General features: G+C 34.7%; 2 protein-coding genes across 2 annotated transcripts; both read right to left on the bottom strand.

Moving 5' to 3' along the window:
• Window positions 1-4,882: 4,882 nt before the first annotated feature.
• LOC134851999 (histone H4-like) lies at window positions 4,883-5,194 on the bottom strand. The gene has a single exon (XM_063868275.1). The coding sequence runs from the start codon at window positions 5,192-5,194 to the stop codon at window positions 4,883-4,885; it is 312 nt and encodes a 103-aa protein (XP_063724345.1).
• A 497-nt stretch (window positions 5,195-5,691) lies between these two features.
• Window positions 5,692-6,102, bottom strand: LOC134851998 (histone H3-like). The gene has a single exon (XM_063868274.1). The coding sequence runs from the start codon at window positions 6,100-6,102 to the stop codon at window positions 5,692-5,694; it is 411 nt and encodes a 136-aa protein (XP_063724344.1).
• Between the last annotated feature and the right edge of the window lie 16,979 nt (window positions 6,103-23,081).

Raw genomic sequence — 23,081 nt, 5'->3', positions numbered from 1 at the left:
GAAAATCAATTGGAACTCCTTCACAATTACTATATTGAACCCATCAATACTACACAAACGGCACAAGAAATAAACGAAATTAAAACGGTAAATAAACCCAATGAAAATGACAAAACAAAATGTCTAAACACAAATCATATTTATCAAAATATACAAAAAGAACAACCCAGAGAAAAAATTTGGACAATAAAATTTCTCTTAGAAAGTCCAAGAAACAAAGAATTTCAACCACCAGATCTTGAAATTGATTTTTTAATTGATTCAGGAGCAGAATCAAACATAATTAACATTCCCACATAAAATGAAATCAAAACATTACATCCAAAATTAAAGCCCCTTGCAACCTCTAGTAAACTAGCAACAGCACAAGGATCAACATTAGTAAATTATGGATAATTCCAATTATTCTTCCTCCCCACAAGAACAATGGAGCAAAATAAAATTCTAAACAAACCATTTAAACAAATATTTCATATCACTGATATTAAATACAATATCATCGGTATACCACTTATATCTAAATATATACCAACAATCAACATCTTGAATAGTAAAATACTAATCAAAGATAAGTACACAAAAACAAAAAATACAGCTCTAACATTTTTTCAAAGATTAAATAAACAACCACCATTCTTTTCAAAATTTTATCCAATTTATAACCAACAACGGTTTTCAATAAAACAAGTTCACCAATATGATAAAAGTCAAAATAAACAACAACTCTTTATGTCAGAGTTTGAGTTTAAACCTTTTCATAAGTTTTTCAAAATCACGATTTCATCTATAAAATGTTTGAAAAATACGAATTCAGACATCATTTCGCTACATGTGTATAACAATACACCGTATCAAGTAACATTACCCTTAGGACTTTTAGGATATTGCGAAACAAACGCTACAATATCACCCGTACATGAAAAAGCATACCGCGTAAATAATATACTCCAATTATTAGATATTTGTCAATTAACGAGGAACTATCCATAAAAAATATAAAAGCAATGAAAAGAGGAACACAGATTATTTCACAAAAACACCATATTTTAAACCAACATTCAATATAACAAATTACACAAAAGAACAACATCAATTTTTAACGATGTTTAACTTTGAACACTCACAAATTACACAAATCGAATTTGACAAACTAGCAAAACAACTGTTAAAATATTCAACAGTCTACGCAACATCAAAATTTGATGTTGGGAAAATCAGTTCATCACTACATCTCCCGTTAAAACCTGACGCAGTTTTCAAAAAACAAAGAGCAAGTAAAGTACCAATTCATTTACACGATAAGGTAAATAGATTAATAGATATTTTAGAACAATACAAAATTATCTCACCAGTAAACAAAGAAGAACAACCAAAAGGTAACACATTTATTAACCCTGTTATAATCCTAGCAAAAGGAGAATCATTAAAAAATAGTTTTAGACGCTAGATATCTCAATTCACTAATAGACAAATCAAAATGCAATTGGCCTATTGAACCAATACAAGTAATTTTAACAAAAATAAACGGAAAATACTTTACAACCGCAGATATGGATAGTGCATACAATCAAATGCCACTAGATGAACAATCACGACTTTTAATACAATTTGTTATTGGAAATCAACAATATGAATTCAACCGTCTATTCTATGGAATATCCATAGGACCAGCAGCATTTTCAGCTTTTATGAGCAAAATTTTTAGACCACTAATACTTAAGAAAAACGCAATCACCTATTTAGACGATGTTTTTATGCAATCACAGACAAAAGAAGAAATGTTCACAGTTTTAGAACACTATCATAAAATACTTCAGAACGAAAATCTGAAGGCCGCCCCCGATAAATCACACTTCTTTTTAACACGAGTTAAATTTTTAGGACATAATATAGAAAAAAACACAATCACTCCATTAAAATCACGCATTGATGCTATTCAAAAACTTCAACCACCAACAAACAAAAAGAAAATCCAAGAATTCCTTGGAATGTTAAATTTCTTAAGCAAGTACGTTTACAAAATGCAATTATATTTAAGACCATTCTATAATATCCTCAGACAACAAAATAATTTTGAATGGACCACTGAACATCAAACACGATTTGAAGAAATTAAAAAGCTTTTAACTGAACAAATTTCAAACACAATCCCAGATCCAAATCAACCATTCTATGCAATGTGCGATGCTTCAAATTTTGGCATCGGCGGAGCATTACTACAATCATACAGTGGTACAAATAAAATGAACCTTATATCAGCAAATTCCCGATTATTCACTCAACTCTAATGAGAGAATGTACAGCTATAATTTATACACTTACAGAACATGAATTTCTGATACTTGGATCAAAACATCCAACAGTTCTATTCACAGATCATAAACCAATCATTTTTCTCTTTACACAAAAGTCAAATCCTAATCATCGAGTTTATAGATTTCAATTAATACTAATGAAATTTCCAAACTTAAATATAGTTTGGACAGCAGGAAAAAGTCTTGCATTACCAGATAGATACATTCAGTCGAAATACACCACCTGAATTACTTACACGAAAAACTACAGTTGAAGTACCTAAAAATATAAAATTTTACCTTGCAAAAGACGAAACATCACCCCGGCTAGAATGTAAATATGCAGTAAAAACTGACATTGAACAATCACAAATAAATAATCTACAACACTTCCCACTTTACTTAGATTGCCAAAATAATCACTACGAAGTTGATTTACTTGGAACATCAGTTTCAAACCAATTCCATACTCACAGTGGATAAAAAACAACACCCAACAAAAACGAATAAAACACCACTCGCATAAAAAAGACCTTTTTTCCGTTAATTGAAAAAGAAAATTTAACTGATAAAATAAATTGATTCAAAATACACAATAAAAAAGTTTTTGACCTCCATGACCCACTTGACACAATTCCTTTATCTAAATTAGAAATTGAAAACTTTTTTCTCCCTCCAACAGATAAAATTACAATTAATATCTTGAAACAATATCAAAATCTTGACCCAGTAATTAGACAACTAAAATCATGGCACAAATACAAAACTAGGCCCGTAAAGGCAGATACCACAATTTTAGGAAATAAAACACTTCTCCGATATTTTCGAAAATTTAGTAATACAACAATTAATGAAAACACAGACCTTCTAGAATATCATTTAAATGATTCTACAGTTCCCTGTCTCCCTTTAAGTATGATTCTAATAGCTTTTAACATTTCACATACACAAAACATTAAAGGACACTCTGGATCAGAGAAAACATATTCAAATTTTACACAAAATTTTTATTTTCCAAATGCATCAATTTGGATAAAAAACTATGCAATGATTGTATAGTATGTCAGCTAAATAAACCTTATCCAAATCAAAAACAAATAGCACAAAAACAAGATTTTAAAGGACAAAGTTTATATTTTAACCACCGTATTTCATTCGATACAAAAGGACCAATTTCACCATCCTCCGAAGGAAACTCCTATATTATGGTAATTGTTGACGCATTTACACATTATGTAGCACTCAACCCAGTACCACATTGTAACGCTTATTATGCTTACACAACACTTTATGAACACTGGATAGCCAAATTCGGATTACCCGAAATTTTAGTTACAGACAACGGTACAGAATTCATAAATAATGAAATCATCACACTATGTCATTAATATAACATTAAGCACAAACCGCGTACATCTCATGCACCTTGGACAAACGGTTTAGTCGAAGGTATGAACCGTTCACTACAAGAATATCTTAGATGTATCATGAATGGAAATGATACAAGATACACAGAATGGTCAGCAGATGTAAAATTATTTCCCTTAGCATATAATTCACAAATTACGACAACTCTAGGAATGTCACCATACGAAATGGTTTTTAATAAAAAGCCACGTAAACCAATTATGTTTACAGCAAACAATCATAAAAATGCACAAGGTCATTGCCAACCGAATAAAGACTCAGTTTGTTATAATCTACCTTTACACGCGCATGATGAAGATCATTTTCATCACCCACAAATCCTTAAATTAGCCTCCGGTACACACACCGAATGGATTTTAAATAGAGATAAAAAACACAATGAAATTTACCAAAGAGTAACAAAAAAATTGTTACAAAGGCAAAACATTAACGAGCAAATAAATTCACGCTTTACACCACCCTCAAATTTAAAAATTGGAACATTTGTCTTAAAACCTAATTTTAATACACAAAAAGGAATTTCTAAAAAATTACAACCCCTTCGTAAAGGACCATACCAAATAATTGCCAAACCCACTGACGTAACATATAAAATCACCGATTCAGACCAAAAAGAAATTGTTCAACATAGAAACAATCTATTGCCTTACTACCCAAAAGAATACGCACTACGCGAACTAACTCAATTATATTCTTTCACAGGTTTAAAAGTTATTCAAAATCACCCACATACGGAAAATGAAATAAATGAACAAAATGACATTCACCTTGAAAAACAAAATAAAAAAAAACTAAAAACCAAAACAATACAATAAAAAAGAGAGCATCTCATCCTTCTTCAATTCGAGAGCCAGATTTAGATTTTCGAAAACTAGTAGACAAACTAGAGCAAGCGGAAATCACAATGAAACTTGAAGAAACAGAAAATCTAAAACTACATAATGTTAATCGAATTGAAACAAACACTACACATATCAATAACATACAGGAATCAGATACATACAGACCTAGTTGAAAAAATCACTGAAATACCAAATATTTATGAAAAACACCCAAATTTTAAAGGCAAACCATCTTTCAAAAAATGGTGTAATTATTGGTGGCCTTTAAAAAGGCCGGTTTGGTGCTGCAGCTAGGAGAGCAGCTGGCTAAGAAGCTTCTTAACCTCCGAATCCGTACAAGGTCTTGCCTGGTCTCTTGAGGGCGTAGACGATGTCCATGGCTACAACGGTTTTCCTCTTGGCGTGCTCGGTGTAGGTTACAGCATCCCTGATCACGCTCTCCAAGTAGTTCTTGAGCACTCCTCTGGTCTCTTCGTAGATCAGTCCACTGATACGCTTGACACCTCCTCGTCGAGCAAGACGTCTGATGGCTGGCTTGGTGATGCCTTGGATGTTATCTCTCAAGATCTTTCGGTGCCTCTTTGCTCCTCCTTTGCCTAGTCCTTTTCCTCCCTTTCCTCGTCCAGACATGGTTGTTGCAGTTGTAGTTGTTGTAGAAATTGAAGTAGCAGTTGGGTTTGAGATTGGCAAAAACCGCTAGGTACCTATCAATTTTCGACCGACTTCTCTGCTCTCTGATTAGCCCTCATACCAACAGCCAATGAGAGAGCAGATAATAAGTATCAAAAAAAGTTAGGCACGTAAAGGAGCAATTGAAAAAAAAGAGCTATGTGATTTAAATCAAGCTCGTAGAAGCTCGCTTGAGGTCTGTGAGATAGCTTGCCGAGCTCTGAGAGCTCTAACTTAAAAATAGTTAGGCTACGTACGGGAGCAATTGAACAGCTAGCTCGAGCTAATTTTCCAGCTGCGTCACCCCAATGAGGGGGAAGCAGAGCTCAACCTAGACCAGCTCAAGCTTCCTCTGGTCGAAGCCCGCTTGAGCGAGGCTCAATGTGAAGAATTATAGAACTTATAGTAGGGTGGCCTTTAAAAAGGCCGGTTTGGTTGGTGTGGAGTACACCTTGAGCCTAAGCTCGCTCTCCTCGGATTCGTCGAGCCAACTGGATGTCCTTGGGCATGATCGTGACTCTCTTGGCGTGGATCGCGCACAAGTTGGTGTCCTCGAACAGGCTGACCAAGTAGCTCTCACTGGCTTCTTGCAGAGCCATGATGGCAGTGCTCTGGAACCGCAAGTCAGTCTTGAAGTCCTGGGCGATCTCTCTGACCAGTCGCTGGAAGGGCAGCTTTCGGATCAGCAGCTCAGTGGACTTCTGGTATCTCCTGATCTCCCTCAGGGCAACGGTTCCTGGTCTGTATCGGTGAGGCTTCTTCACACCGCCGGTGGAAGGTGCGCTCTTCCTAGCAGCCTTGGTAGCCAGGTGCTTCCTGGGTGCCTTTCCTCCAGTACTCTTTCGTGCAGTCTGCTTCGTTCGGGCCATTCTTCGTCAGTTGAGTGTAGCTGAGTTGTAGATGTAGAAGTAGATTTTGGGTGCTGAATTCTGGAAAAATCCGTGAGGTAACCTAGAGATTCAGATCTCCAGAAGGCTTGAGAGCGTTCGACGTATAAAAAATAGTTAGGCACGTAAAAGAGCAATAGAAGAAGAGCTCCTCAATAATTTTTTTCTTAAGATCATAAATATTCTATTTTTTGTTCAACTAGTTCAGTTCACGTTTACATATTGGTACAATCAGTTATTTGCCAGACAACAGCAAATAAACTATTCATATTCGAACAAACTAAAACAGCTAATGTATATCATAAAATTGATTGCACAATAAAAAATCACAATAGAACATAGATTGCACAATACAATTGCTTGCACAATAAAAAATCACAAAACCCGCACCGGAGTTCTATGGATAATAATCGATTATATTGAATTTTTGTGGTCCGTCTCAATTAATTTCGATAATAATCGATTATAATTGATTAAAAATGGATTACAATTCATTATTTTTTATGTCAATAGATTCCATTATAATCGATTATAATCCATTAAAAATTGATTATTTTTCGTATATTTTTATGCCAATAAAATTGCTTAAAATCGGTTATAATCAATTATAATGGATTTTTGCGAGAGGTTAGTCATGAAATTTACAAGTTTTTTCAAAGTTATCTCACTTCCTGTTTAGTGCAGTTGGTTTATTGCAGGTTTCACAAATTGTTACATTTCACTTTTCAATGTTTATAATTTTTGCCTTATATACTCCGTGTTCACCCCCCCCCCCCCCAGTTTTCCTCCTTGTTTACCCCCCCCCCCCTCCCCCCGTTTATCCCCCCGTTTCCCGTTTTCCTCCATGTTTACACCCCCCTCCTGTTTACTGAACCTGGGGGGGGGGGGGGTGTAAAAAATTGTGGGCTGGAGGGTAACTGTGGGACGGCGTAGGGATAAACGAGGATGGGGGCAAATGGGAGGGGGTTAATTCGATTAAGTTTAGATTGCGAGTAGGCCGTGAGTAACGCAGAAATGTTGCAAGTTTTGCAAATGATTTTGCAAAAAAAAATTTAAATTTTAATCCGTTATATTCGATTATAATGGATTTTAAATGGATTATAATCTAATATAATGGATTTTAAATGGAATATATTCCATTATAATGGATTTTTGATGGATAGTGTTTTTACAAAAAAAAAAATTGATTATAATGACAATATAATCGATTTCGTGGTCTAAATTTGCCGCAACAATGGATTATAATTCCAACATTTTAGACAACATTTTTCCATTATAATCGATTATTATCCATAGAACTCCGTTGCGGGTAGAACATTGATTGCCGAATAGAAGTGAATGAACAATAAACTGTTTGATCAAAAATCAATTAGTTGCAATGAAAATATGTTGAACAAATGTACTGCAATAAATGTCAATGCTTCATTTCCCTGAGTTTATCGCTCAGGGAAGGCTCTCCTCTGTCCAGAATGACTCGCTCAGTTTCAAAACAGCTGCATCTCTTAATTTTGCTGCAACAGACTTTGTCGTAAATCGTTAAAAGACTATTCTGCTCCTGAAAAAAGTCTCTCGATCAGGTGAGATGTGAACTCTGTATTGATGAAATTGCTTTAACAGTTGTTTTGAGGCAACCAATAATTGGTTTCTCGCAATCAAATAATTGCAATTTTCTCTGTTAACAATCAATACATTCCGCCTAAAACATTGACAAATGGTTGCAATTAATTGGAGTGCAATTAATTTTTGAGAGGCCCTGAACACTGACCCGGAGAGATTTGAAACCTGAGGAATGAGCACAAATTAGTAAAAAGAAATTATGTTAATTGCTTCTTATACTTCGAGAAAGCCTGTGAGAGCAGTAACGGCAAAAATAAGCCAAAAACACGAGACGCATGCCGGAAAACCCAACTAGAAGGTCATGGTACTTTTTTCGTCGCTTGTTGCTGGTGAAGAGTGTAAATGCAAACATCCGAGTTTAGATAATAGTTACTTAATGGTAACACTTCAAAATCTCCCAACATAGCTGTCTTAAAGCTCAAGTTTCCATTTCAAATAAACACTGCACTTTGCTATAACTTGATTTTAAAGAATTCCTGGAAACTTTCGCTGGAAAAAATTCAATAGAATTATCAGCTGCATTTGTGATCATTTTTGCCCTAATTTGTGATCATTTTTGGATATTTGGACTGGTGAAGTTGTTTTTCGGGTGCTTGCTCTTTTCTGAACTTTTCGGATGTTTGAACCATCTAATGTTTCCACGGCACTTCTGGTGAACACTCCGGCTTCTGACTCGTTGCCTACAAAATCTTCTTAAACTGGATATAATTTTTTTATATAGATGACCTAATCGGGTGAAAGCAGTTTCAAATCAGAAATCAGAAATATTGCTTTATGGACGGAATAAGTATGGAGACTCCTCTAACCTAATGTAATGTGTTTTTTGTTCAGAAACTGTCGATGCCTTATTCATATTTTAACAATGAAATAAAACATTTTTTTGATGAATCGCAATTATTTGAACATGGCTAACTTCAACTTTTTAAAATGAAACGGCCCTGAAAAGCAAAGTTTGGACACCATATAATTTAGTTTCAGTGCATTAAGCCCTTGTGTCGGCTGTTTAAACGTCTTCACCCGTCATATTTGGCAAAATAATTGAATTTTGAGGAATCATTTTTATCGCTGCATATGATGGTTAAACACATTTGAAGAGCAGATTTGTGCATTTCAGTCCCTGAAATGCACACATCTGCTGTCCCAACGTTTTTTTCAGTATTTTTTGCAAAATTTTATTTTTCGATTAACTAAATTTTTTCATTCAATATGATCGGTTAAGACGCTCATATTGCTCATAACGCGGGTAAGACGCTCATAACGCACTGATTTGCTCTCCAAACGCCTACTCTCATCATATTAAACAAAACAAAAATATTTTATTAATAACTTGATAATTTTGCTTCATTCGTTGGAAAAATACGTTTGGAAAGGTTACTAGTGCGTTTCATTTCCCCTAACGCACTTATTTGATCTCTAAGTAGTAAAAATAGCAACAAAATTGATTCAACCTGAAATTGAAAATTTTTTTTTTAATTATTCAGCGAAGCGAAACAAATCAAACAGTTGTTGCAGTGCATTTTTTGCCACAAAATTTGATGAGAATAGAGTTTCGCACAGTAGAATTGAGCGTTTTAGGGTCTGAAACGCAATCATTCTCTGTCCAAACGTCTTCCAAATCAAAGAAACCTCATAAAATATTTGACATTTTTGGCTTAACTTGATAGAGATCTTATATTTGGACAGCATATATGTGCATGCATTTCAGATTCTGAAAGACATATCTGCTCTCCAAACGTCTTCTTTCATCAAAAATAGTCACAACATATGATAAATTGAATATTTTGCAATGGGAAAGACGTTGCAAGCAGATATGTGCGTTTGGGGGTCTGAAATACACATGTCTGTTGTCCTTACGACTTCCATTTTCATATCTAGCGAGAAAATTGATTCATCAAAAAACATATTTTGCTAAATATGACATGGGAAGACGTTTAGACATCAGATATGCGCGTTTGGGGCCCAAAATTGCACTTAGTGCTGTCCCGACGTCTTTTCCCATCTTGACAAGAAAAAAATTATTTGTTGATGAAACAAAATTTTTTGATGAACGTGATGGGAAGAGACGTTTGAACAGCAAATATTTGAGTTTCAGGCACTAAAACGCATATCTGCTGGCCGATGTCTTTCCTCGTCATATTTAGCGAAAAAAATATAGTTTTGTAAAAAATTAACTTTTTGCTGCGTTTGCATCCTTCTGCATCCTTCAATTTTAGCGAACGATGATGATTAAAAAATGATTATTCCTTCGCGTAATCTAATAACGTAAGACGTTTGAGCAGCAGATAAGAGCGTTTAAAGCCCCGAAAAGCACTTATGTGCTGTCCAAATGCGTTTTCCATCATATTTAACAGCAATTAATTGATAAAATGATAGGTTTTGCTGAATATATTGAGGAAAAACGTTGAAACAGCAGATATGTGCATTTCAGGGACTCAGAAAACGTTCAAAAAGAAATGATTTGATCTCGGTTAAAATGTCATTGGAAGACGTTTGGATAGCAGGTATGATCCTTTCAGGCACTGAAACGCACAAATCTGCTGAGCGTATTTGATGAGTCTGCTGTCCTATTAACCTGTGGGTTTTTCAGGCTCTTGAACGCGCATATCTGCTTTCCAAACCTCTTTTCCATTGTAATAAGCAAAAACAGTCGGTTTATCAAATAATTTATTTTTTAATAATTATGATGGGAAAAGACTTTGGGAAAAGACATGATGGGAAAAATAAATATAATGAGGAAAGACGTTGAAACAGCATATATGTGCTTTTCAGATTCTGAAGCACATATCTGCTCTCCAAACGTCTTCTTTCATCATAAATAGTCAAAACATTTGATAAACTGATTATTTTGCAATGGGAAAGACGTTGCGAGCAGATATGTGCATTTGGGGGTCTGAAATACACATGTCTGCTGTCCTTACGACTTCTATTTTCATATTTAGCGAAAAAAAACGATTCATCAAAAAATATATTTTGCTAAATATGACATGAGAAGACGTTTAGACATCAGATATGCGCGTTTGGGGCCCAAAAATGCACTTATTGCTGTCCCGACATCTTTTCCCATCTTGATAAGAAATTTTTTTTTAGTTGATGAAAAAATGTATTTTTTGCTGAACCTGATAGGGAGAGACGTTTGAACAGCAAATATTTGTGTTTCAGGCACTAAAACGCATATCTGCTGGCCGATGTCTTTCCTCGTCATATTTAGCGGAAAAAAACATATTTTGCTAATAAATTAATTTTTTGCTGCGTTTGCATCCTTCAATTTTAGCGAACAATGATGATAAAAAAAATGAATATTCCTTCGCTTAATCTAATAACGGAAGACGTTTGAGCAGCAGATAAGAGCGTTTAAAGCCCCAAAAAGCACTGAAACGCCAATATCTGCTGAGCGTATTTGATGAGTCTGCTGTCCTATTAACCTACGGGTATTTCAGGCTCTTGAACACACTTATCTGCTTTCCAATTTTCGTTTCCCTTGTAATAAACAAAAACAATTCGTTTTATTAAACAATTTATTTTTTAATAATTTGATGGGAAAAGACGTTTGGGAAAAGACATGATGGGAATTTTAAATATAACGAGGAAAGACATTGAAACAACAGATATGTGCATTTCAGGTATTCAAAAAAAGTTAAGTTCATAAAAAATGATTTTTTTCTCGCTTAAAAGTTCATGAGAAGACGTTTGAATAGCAGGTATGTTCTTTTCAGGCACTGAAACGCACACATCTGCTGAGCGTATTTGATGAGTCTGCTGTCCTATTAACCTATGAGTTTTTCAGGCTCTTGAACGCACATACCTGCCTACCAAACGTCTTATCCGTTGTAATAAGAAAAAACAATTTTGTTTATCAAATAATTTATTTGTTAATAATTATGATGAGATAAAACTTTTGCTTTTTTTAAAATTTTTACAATGGAAAGTACGTTTGGAAAGTATATATATATATGGGTTCAAGAGCCTGAAATACCCATAGGTTAATAAGACAGCAGACTCATCAAGTATGCTCATCAGATATGTGCGTTTCAGTGCCTGAAAGGATCATACCTGCTATCCAAACGTCTTCCCATGACATTTTGATATTCCCATCATGGCTTTTCCCATCATAATTATTAAAACAAAATTTATTTGATAAACCAAATTGTTTTTGATTATTACAAAGGAAAAGACGTTTGGAAAGCAGGTATGTGCGTTCAAGATCCTGAAAGACCCATAAGTTGACAGGACAGCAGACTCATAAAAATTTTTCCGCCAAATGTTACAAGGAAGTTAATTGGACAGCAGATATAAGCGTTTCGGGGCTAAAGAGCTCTTCCGCCATTACAAGAAGCAAAAAACGGATTCATAAATATTTGATTTTTTTTCCGCAATGTATAAAAAGGGAAGAATATCGGACATCAGCTATGAGCGTTTCAGGCCGGGAAACCCACATATCTGCTGTCCTAACGTCTTTCCCCATTATAGTTAGCAACAATGGGAAAGACGTTTGAAAAGCAGATAAGTGCGTTTAAAGGCCTGAAACACGCACATCGGCTGTCCCTACGTCTTCTACTTTTTAAATTAGCAAAAAATTGATTCAGCAATAATTGTTTATTTTTCTGCTAAATATGACAGGGAAGACGTTTGGACAGCAGATAAGAGCGTTTAGGCCCTGAAACGATCTTATCTGCTGTCCAAAGGGCTTCCCCCATTGTACTCAACAAGAATTCAACAATTAACTGATGAAATGATAGTTTTGCTAAATATGATGGGGGAAGACCTTTGGACAGCAGATATGTGCAATTCAGGAACTGAAACTAAGTTATCTGCTCTCCAAACGTCTTGTTCCATAAATAATAAGAAAAACTTGATTGAACCCAGAGTTGAAAAAAATTTTCAAGCTCTTTAGCAAAACAAACCAAACTGTTGCTGTGGTGATTTTGTTTGCAAAATTATTTTCGTGGTGAGTTGGACAACAGAATTGAGCTTCCCATTGTCTTCTACATCAAAATCAACATATTAAATATTTTTAGGTGAACAAGATGAAAAAATAATTGACAGCAGTTACGGGCGTTTCAGAAAAAACAGCACATATGTGCCCTCCAAACGTCTTCTTTTATCATCAATAATGAAAAAAAAAGTTCAACTCAAAACTAACAAGTTTTTTTCAAGTTAATTAGCAAAACAAATTAGTTAATTGATGAGATAAACTTTCTCGCAAAGTTTGATGGGAGAGAAGAATTTTGAACAGCAGTGTTGAGCGTTTCAGTGCTGTACGAATTTTCAGTGTTTCAGTACTGAGCGTTTCAGTATCTGCTGTACCTACGTCTTCTACTATCATTTTCAGTGAGAAAAATGATTCAACAGCAGAAGTTTTTTTCTGCAAAATCTGGCGGGATCAGAAATTTTGACAGCAGCTCTGCGCCTTTGAAGCCCTGAAACGCACTTACTGCTGTTCAATGCCCGAAAGGCTTTTATATTAGGTCCGTATGTTTTCCCCATCATAACTAACGGAAAAATCAATTTATCAACTTATGGATTTTTTTGCAATATATGACGGGGCTGACTTTTGGACACCGGAAATGTGCGTTTCAAGACCGGAATTGCGCCTGATACTTGCGTTCCAAGTGTGAGCAAAAAGAAACAATTAAAGATGATTCGATCTTCTTTGATAAATTTGACGGAAGAACATGTTTGGAGAGCAGATATGTGCGTTGAATGGCCTGAAATACATAAATCTACGTCTTCTACTGTTAGATTAAGCAAGAAAATTGATCCAAAAATAAGTGGTTTTTTTTTCTGTCAAATATGACGGGATCAGACACTTTGACAGCAGATATGCATTTTTAAAGCCCTGAAACGCACTTACTACTGTATAAAATATTTTCCCCATAGTGTTAAGAAAAAAGAAATTAGTTGATACAATGAGCCAAACTTTACAAGGAAGTTAATTGGACAGCACATATAAGTAATTCATGGCCGGAAACGCATATACCTGCTCTCCAGCGGTCTTCCGCCATTAAAATAAGGGAAAAACGGATTCAATATTATCTGATTTTTTCCCGCTAAATATAAAGATTGAAGAATTTCGAACAGCAGCTATGAGCGTTTCAGGTCGTGAAACGCACATATCTGCTGTTTCAACGTCTTCTCCCATTACAATTAGCAAAAATAAGCAAAAAAAAAACGATTGAGTTGTAAAATAATTTTTTGTTTATTTCAACGTGAAAGACTTTTATAGTTAAAATTTGATTCAACAATAATTATAAATTTTTTTGCTAAATATGCCGGGGAAGACGTTTCGACATCCAGTACGCTTTTTAATGGGCCTGGAACGCTTTTATCTGCTGTTCAAACGTATTCCCCAATCATGTTTAAAAAAAACACAATTAGTTGATAAAAAGGTACCTTTTGCTAAATATGATAGTGTAGTCATTTGGTCAGCAGACATATGCGTGGAAAAAGTTCAATAGAATTATCAGCTGCATTTGTGATCAATTTTGCCCTAATATGTGATCATTTTCGGATATTTGGACTGGTGAAGTTGTTTTTCGTGTGCTTGCTCTTTTCTGATTTTTTCGGATGTTTGAACCATCTAATGTTTCCACGGCACTCCTGGTGAACACTCCGGCTACTGACTCGTTGCCTACAAAATCCTCTTAAACTGTATAGAATTTTTTCATATAGATGACCTAATCGGGTGGAAGCAGTTTCAATTCAGAAATCAGAAATATTGCTTTATGGAAGGAATAAGTATGAAGACTCCTCTAACCTATTGTAATGTGTTCTTTGTTCAGAAACTGTCGATACCTTATTCATATTTTAACAATGAAATAAAACAATTTTTTGATGAATCGCAATTATTTGAACATGGCTAACTTCAACTTTTTAAAATGAAACGGCCCTGAAACGCAAAGTTTGGACACCATATAATTGCGTTTCAGGGCATAAGCCCTTGTGTCGGCTGTTTAAACGTCTTGCCCCCTTCATATTTGGCAAAATATTTGAATTTTGAGGAATCATTTTTATCGCTGCATATGATGGTTGAAGACATTTGAAGAGCAGATTTGTGCATTTCAGTCCCTGAATTGCACATATCTGCTGTCCCAATGCCTTTTTCATCATTGTTTGCAAAATATCATTTTTCAACTAATTAAGTTTTTTCATTCAATATGACCGGTTAAGACGCTCATATTGCCCATAACGCGGGTAAAACGCTCATAACGCACTGATTTGCTCTCCAAACGCCTACTCATCATATTTAGCAAAACCAAAAATATTTTATTAATAACTTGATAATTTTGCTTCATTCGTTGGAAGAAGACGTTTGGAAATTTATAAGTGCATTTCATGTCCCCTAACGCACTTATCTGATCTCTAAGTAGCAAAAAAAGCAACAAATTTGATTCAACTTGAAATTGAAAAAAAAAATTCAAATTATTCAGCGAAACAAATCAAATAGTTGTTGCAGTGAATTTTTTGCCACAAAATTTGATGAGAATAGAATTTCGGACAGTAGCATTGAGCGTTTTAGGGCCTGAAACGCAATCATTCTCTGTCCAAACGTCTTCCAAAGCAAAGATATCTGATTAAAAAATTGATATTTTTGGCTAAACTTGATAGAGATCTAATATGTGGACAGCACATATGTGCATGCATTTCAGATTCTGAAACACATATCTGCTCTCCAAACGTCTTTTGTCATCATAATTAACCACAACATTTGATAAACTGAATATTTTGCAATGGGAAAGACGTTGCAAGCAGATATGTGCGTTTGGGGGTCTGAAATACACATGTCTGCTGTCCTTACGACTTCTATTTTCATATATAGCGAAAAAAAAAGTTTCATCAAAAAATATATTTTGCTAAATATGACATGAGAAGACGTTTACACATCAGATATGCGCGTTTGGGGCCCAAAAATGCATTTAGTGCTGTCCCGACGTCTTTTCCCATCTTGATAAGAAAAAAAATTTTAGTTGATGAAATAAAATTTTTTGATGAACGTGATGGGGAGAGACGTTTGAACGGCAAATATTTGTGTTTCAGGCACTAAAACGCATATCTGCTGGCCGATGTCTTTCCTCGTCATATTTAGCGAAAAATATATATTTTGGTAATAAATTAATTTTTCTCTGCGTTTGCATCCTTCTGCATCCTTCAATTTTAGCTAACAATGATGCTAAAAAAATGATTATTTCTTCGCTTAATCTAATAACGGAAGACGTTTGAGCAGCAGATAAGAGTGTTTAAAGCTCCAAAAAGCACTTATGTGCTGTTAAATGCATTTCCCATCATATTTAACAACACTTAATTGATAAAATGATAGGTTTTGCTGAATATATTGAGGAAAAACGTTGAAACAGCAGATATGTGCATTTCAGGGACTCAAAAAAGGTTCAACAAAATGATTTGATCTCGCTTAAAATGGCATTGGAGGTCGTTTGGATAGCAGGTATGATCCTTTCAGGCACTGAAACGCACATATCTGCTGAGCGTATTTGATGAGGTTTGCTAATAAAATAATTTTTTGCTGCGTTTGCATCCTCCTGCATTCTTCAATTTTAGCGAATAATGATTTTAAAAAATGATTAATCCTTCGCTTAGTCTAACAACGGAAGACGTTTGAGGGACAGATAAGAGCGTTTAAAGTCCCGAAAAACACTTATGTGCTGTCCAAAAGCGTTCCCCATTATATTTAACAACAATTAATTGATAAAATAATAGGTTTTGCTAACTTTTTGAGGGAAGACGTTGAAACAGCAGATATGTGCATGTCAGGGACTCAAAAAAATGGTTCAAAAATTAATGATTTGATCTCGCTTAAAGTGTCATTGGAAGACGTTTGGATTGCAGGTATGATCCTTTCAGACACTGAAACGCACATATCTGCTGAGCGTATTTGATGAGTCTGCTGTCCTATTAACCTATGAGTATTTCAGGCTCTTGAACACACTTATATGCTTTCCAAATTTCGTTTCCATTGTAATGAGCAAAAACAGTTCGGTTTATCAAACAATTTATTTTTTAATAATTAGATGGGAAAAGACGTTTGGGAAAAGGCATGATGGAAATATTAAATATAACGAGAAAAGACATTGGAACAGCAGATATGTGCATTTCAGGTACTCAAAAAAATGGTTCAAAAATTAATGATTTGATCTCGCTTAAAATGTCATGGGAAGACGTTTGGATAGCAGGTATGATCTTTCCAGGCACTGAAACGCACATATTTGCTGAGCGTATTTGATGAGTTTGCTGTCCTATTAACCTATGGTTTTTTCAGGCTCTTGAACGCACATATCTGCTTTTCAAACGTCTTATCCATTGTAATAAGAAAAAACAATTTTGGTTATCAAATAATTTGTTTGTTAATAATTATGATGGAAAAAAAACTTTTCCATTTTTTAAATTAATACAATAGAAAATACGTTTGGAAAGTAGATATGTGGATTCAAGAGCCTGAAATACCCATGGGTCAATAAGACAGCAGATTCATCAAATACGCTCAACAGATATGTGCGTTTCAGTGCCTGAAAGGATCCTACCTGCTATCCAAACGTCTTCCCATGACATTTTGATATTCCCATCATGTCTTTTTCCATCATTATTATTTACAAATAATCTATTCGATAAACCAAATTGTTTTTGATTATTACAATGGAAAAGACGTTTGGAAAGCAGGTATGTGCGTTCAAGATCCTGAAAGACCATTAAGTTGATAGGACAGCAGACTCATAAGATTTTTTCCGCCAAATGTTACAAAGAAGTTAATTGGACAGCAGATATAAGCGTTTCGGAGCTAGAAACGCATATATCTGCTCTCAAGAGCTCTTCCGCCATTACAATCAGCGAAAAACGGATTGATAAATATTTGATTTTTTTCCCGCAATGTATAAAAAAGGAAGAATTTCGGACATCATCTATGAGCGTTTCAGGCCGTCAAACCCACATATCTGCTGTCCTAACGTCTTTTCCCATTACAGTTAGCAAAAAAAAATTGAGTTGATTAGGTATATTTTTGTTTATTACAATGGGAAAGACGTTTGAAAAGCAGATAAGTGCGTTTAAAGGCCTGAAAAACGCACATCTGCTGTCCCTACGTCTTCTACTTTTTTAATTAGCAAAAAATTGATTCAGCAAAAATTGTTTTTTTTTTCTGCTAAATATGACATCGAAGACGTTTGGTAGCAGATAAGAGCGTTTAGGCCCTGAAACGCTCTTATCTGCTGTCCAAAGGGCTTCCCCCATCGTACTCAACAAGAAAACAACAATTAACTGATGAAATGATAGTTTTGCTAAATATGATGGGGGAAGACCTTTGGACAGCAGATATGTGCATTACAGGAACTGAAACTAAGTTATCTGCTCTCCAAACGTCTTTTTCCATAAATAATAAAAATAAAAAAACTTGATTGAACCCAGAGTTGAAAATTTTTTTCAAGCTCTTTAGCAAAACAAATCAAACTGTTGCTGTGGTGATTTTGTTTGCAAAATTGTTTTCCTGGTGAGTTGGACAGCAGAATGGAGCTTCCCATTGTCTTCCCCATCAAAGTCAACATATTAAATAATTAGTTTTTTTAGGTGAACAAGATGAAAAAATATTTGACAGCAGTTACGGGCGTTTCAGAAAAAAACAGCACATATCTGTTCTCCAAGCGTCTTCTTTTATCATCAATAATGAAAAAAAAACAATTCAACTCAAAATTAACAAGTTTTTTCAAGTTATTTAGCAAAACAAATTAGTTAATTGATGAGATAATATTTCTTGCAAAGTTTTTTGGGAGAAGACTTTTGAACAGCATTGTTGAGCGTTTCAGTGCAGTACGAATTTTCATTGTTTCAGTGCTGAGCGTTTCAGTATCTGCTGTAGCTACGTCTTCTACTATCATTTTCGGTGAGAAAAATGATTCAACATTAGAAGTTTTTTTTCTGCAAAATCTGGCGGGATCAGAAATTTTGACAGCAGATATGCGCTTTGAAGCCCTGAAACGCACTTACTGTTGTTCAATGCCCGAAAAGCTTTTATATTCTGTCCGTATATTTTCCCCATCATAACTAACGGAAAAATCAATTTATCAACTTATGGTTTTTTTTGCTATATATGACGGGGCAGACTTTTGGACACCGGAAATGTGCGTTTCAAGACCGGAATTACGCCTGATACTTGCTTTCCAAATGTGAGTAAAAAGAAACAGTTAAAGATGATTCGATCTTCTTTGATAAATTTGACGGAAGAAGAAGTTTGGAGAGCAGATATGTGCGTTGAATGGCCCGAAATACATATATCTACGTCTTTTACTGTTAGATTTAGCAAGAAAATTGATCCAAAAATATGTGTTTTTTTTCTGTCATTTATGACGGGATCAGACACTTTGACAGCAGATATGCACTTTTAAAACCTGAAACGCACTTACTACTTTATAAAATACTTTCCCCCATAGTGTTAAGAAAAATAAATTAGTTGATAAATTGAGCCAAACTTTAAAAGGAAGTTAATTGGACAGCAAATATAAGTAGTTAATGGCCGGAAACGCATATATCTGCTCTCCAGAGGTCTTGCGCCATTAAAATAAGTGAAAAATGGATTCATTAATATCTGATTTTTTCCCGCTAATTAAAAAGATAGAAGAATTTCGGACAGCAGCTATGAGCTTTTCAGGCCGTGAACCGCACATATCTGCTGTCTCAACGTCTTCTCCCATTATAATTAGCAAAAAAAGCAAAAAACAATTGATTGAGTTGATAAAATTATTTTTTGTTTATTTCAATGTGAAAGACTTTTATAGTTAAAAATTGATTCAACAATAATAATATATATTTTTGCTAAATATGCCGGGGAAGACGTTTCGACATTCAAAACGCTTTTTAAAGGGCCTGGAACGCTTTTATCTGCTGTTCAAACGTATTCCCCAACCATGTTTGAAAAACACAGTTAGTTGATAAAAGGTAACTCTTGCTAAATATGATAGTCTAAGCATTTGGACAGCAGACATATGCGTTTGGAAAATTTTCAATAGAATTATCAGCTGCATTTGTGATCATTTTTGCCCTAATTTGTGATCATTTTTGGATATTTGGACTGGTGAAGTTGTTTTTCGGGTGCTTGCTCTTTTCTGAACTTTTCGGATGTTTGAACCATCTAATGTTTCCACGGCACTCCTGGTGAACACTCCGGCTACTGACTCGTTGCCTACAAAATCTTCTTAAACTGGATAGAATTTTTTTATATAGATGACCTAATCGGGTGAAAGCAGTTTCAAATCAGAAATCAGAAATTTTGCTTTATGGATGGAATAAGTAAGAAGACTCCTCTAACCTAATGCAATATGTTTTTTGTTCAGAAACTGTCGATGCCTTATTCATATTTTAACAAAGAAAATAAAACAATTTTTTGATGAATCGCAATTATTTGAACATGGTTAACATCAACTTTTTAAAATGAAACGGCCAAGAAATGCAAAGTTTGGACAACATATAAATGCGTTTCAGTGCATTAAGCCCTTGTGTCGGCTATTTAAACGTCTTCCCTCGTCATATTTGGCAAAAAAATAGAATTTTGAGGAATCATTTTTATCGCTACATATGATGGTTAAAGACATTTGAAGAGCAGATTTGTTTCTTTTCAGTCTCTGAATTGCATACATCTGCTGTCCCAACGTCTTTTTTATCTTTTTTTGCAAAATATCATTTTTCAACTAAAAAATTTTTTCATTCAATATGATCGGTTAAGACGCTCATATTGCTTATAACGCAGACAAGACGCTCATAACGCACTGATTTGCTCTCCAAACTCCTACTCTCATCGGATTTAGCAAAACAAAAATATTTTATTAATAAATTGATAATTTTGCTTATTTCGTTGGAAGAAGACGTTTCGAAAGCTTATAAGTGCGTTTCATGTCCCCTAACGCACTTATCTGATCCCTAAGTAGCAAATGTAGCAACAAAATTGATTCAACCTGAAATTGAAAAAAAAAATTCAAATTATTCAGCAAAACAAATCAATAGTTGTTGCAATGATTTTTTTGCCACCAAATTTGATGAGAATAGAATTACGGACAGTAAAATTGAGCGTTTCAGGGCCTGAAACGCAATCATTCTCTGTCCAAACATCTTCCAAACCAAAAATACCTGATAAAAATTTGATATTTTTGGCTAAACTTGATAGAGATCTAATATTTGGACAGCATTTATTTGCATGCATTTCAGATTCTGAAACACATACCTAATCTCCAAACGTCTTTTTTCATCATAAATAGTCAAAACATTTGATAAAGTGAATATTTTGCAATGGAAAAGACGTTGCAAGCAGATATGTGCGTTTGGGGGTCTGAAATACACATGTCTGCTGTCCTTACGACTTCCATGTTCATATCTAGCAAAAAAATTGATTCATCAAAAAATATATTTTGCTAAATATGACATTAGAAGACGTTTACACATCAGATATGCGCGTTTGGGGCCCAAAAACGCACTTGGTGCTGTCCCGACGTCTTTTCCCATCTTGATAAGAGAAAAACTTTTAGTTGTTGAAATAATATTTTTTGATGACAGTGATGGGGAGAGACGTTTGAACAGCAAATATTTGTGTTTCAGGCACCAAAACGCATATCTGCTGGCCGATGTCTTTCCTCGCAGATTTAGCGAAAAAAATTTATTTAGCTAATAAAATTAATTTTTTGCTGCGTTTGCATCCTTCTGCATCCTTCAATTTTAGCGAACAATGATGTTAAAAAAATGGTTATTCCTTCGCTTAATCTAATAACGGAAGACGTTTAGACATCAGATATGCGCGTTTGGGGCCCAAAAATGCACCTAGTGTTGTCCCGACGTCTTTTCCCATCTTGATAAGAAAATTTTTTTTTATTTGATGAAAAAAAAGGATTTTTTGCTGAACCTGATAGGGAGAGACGTTTGAACAGCAGATATTTGTGTTTCAGGCACTAAAACGCATATCTGCTGGCCGATGTCTTTTCTCGTCATATTTAGCAAAAAAAATATATATTTTGCGAATAATTAATTTTTTGCTGCGTTTGCATCCTTCTGCATCCTTCAATTCTAGCGAACAATGATGATAAAAAAATAATTATTTTTTCGCTTAATCTAATAACGGAAGACGTTTGAGCAGCAGATAAGAGCGTTTAAAGCCCCGAAAAGCACTTATGTGCTGTCCAAATGCGTTCCCCATCATATTTAACAACAATTAATTGATAAAATAATAGGTTTTGCTAAATTTATTGAGGAAATACGTTGAAACAGCAGATATGTGCATGTCAGGGACTCAAAAAAATGTTCAAAAATAAATGGTTTGATCTCGCTTAAAATGTCATTGCAAGACGTTTGGATAGCAGGTATGATCCTTACAGGCACTGAAACGCACATATCTGCTGAGCGTATTTGATGAGTCTGCTGTCTTATTAATCTATGGGTATTTCAGGCTCTTGAACACACTTATCTGCTTTCCAAATTTCTTTTCCATTGTAATAAGAAAAAACATTTTGTTTATCAAATAATTTATTTGTAAATAATTATGATAGGAAAAAAAACTTTTCCGTTTTTTTAAATTATTACAATAGAAAATACGTTTGGAAAGTAGATATGTGGGTTCAAGAGCCTGAAATACCCATAGGTTAATAAGACAGCAGACTCATCAAATACGCTCAACAGATATGTGCGTTTCATTGCCCGAAAGGATCATACCTGCTATACCTGTCTTCACGTGACATTTTGATATTCCCATCATGTCTTTTCCCATCATAATTATTAAAAAAATATTCTATTTGATAAGACAAATTGTTTTTGATTATTACAAAGGAAAAGACGTTTGGAAAGCAGGTATGTACGTTCAAGATCGTGAAAGATCCATAAGTTGACAGGACAGCAGACTCATAAAATTTTTTCCGCCAAATTTTACAAAGAAGTTAATTGGACAGCAGACACAAGCGTTTCGGGGCTAGAAACGCATACATCTGGTCTCAAGAGCTCTTCCGCCATCACAATAAGCGAAAGACAGATTCATAAACATTTGATTTTTTTTCCGCAATGTATAAAAAAAGGAAGAATTTCGGACATCATCTATGAGCGTTTCAGGCCGTGAAACCCACATATATGCTGTCCTAACGTCTTTTCCCATTATAGTTAGCAAAAACAATTGAGTTGATTAGGTATACTTTTGTTTATTACAATGGAAAGACGTTTGAAAAACAGATTTTGAAAAGCAGATTTTTCAAAAGTATACCTAATCAACTCAATTGTTTTTTGCTAACTATAATGGGAAAAGACGTTAGGACAGCAGCTATGTGGGTTTTACGGCCTGAAACGCTCATAGCTGATGTCCGAAATTCTTCCTTTTTTAT

Source organism: Symsagittifera roscoffensis, chromosome 7 (genome assembly GCF_963678635.1).
Source record: "Symsagittifera roscoffensis chromosome 7, txSymRosc1.1, whole genome shotgun sequence".
Classification (NCBI taxonomy): domain Eukaryota; kingdom Metazoa; phylum Xenacoelomorpha; order Acoela; family Convolutidae; genus Symsagittifera; species Symsagittifera roscoffensis.
The sequence above is the reverse complement of the archived record's forward strand: the minus strand, read 5'-3'. Positions and strand labels throughout refer to the sequence as shown.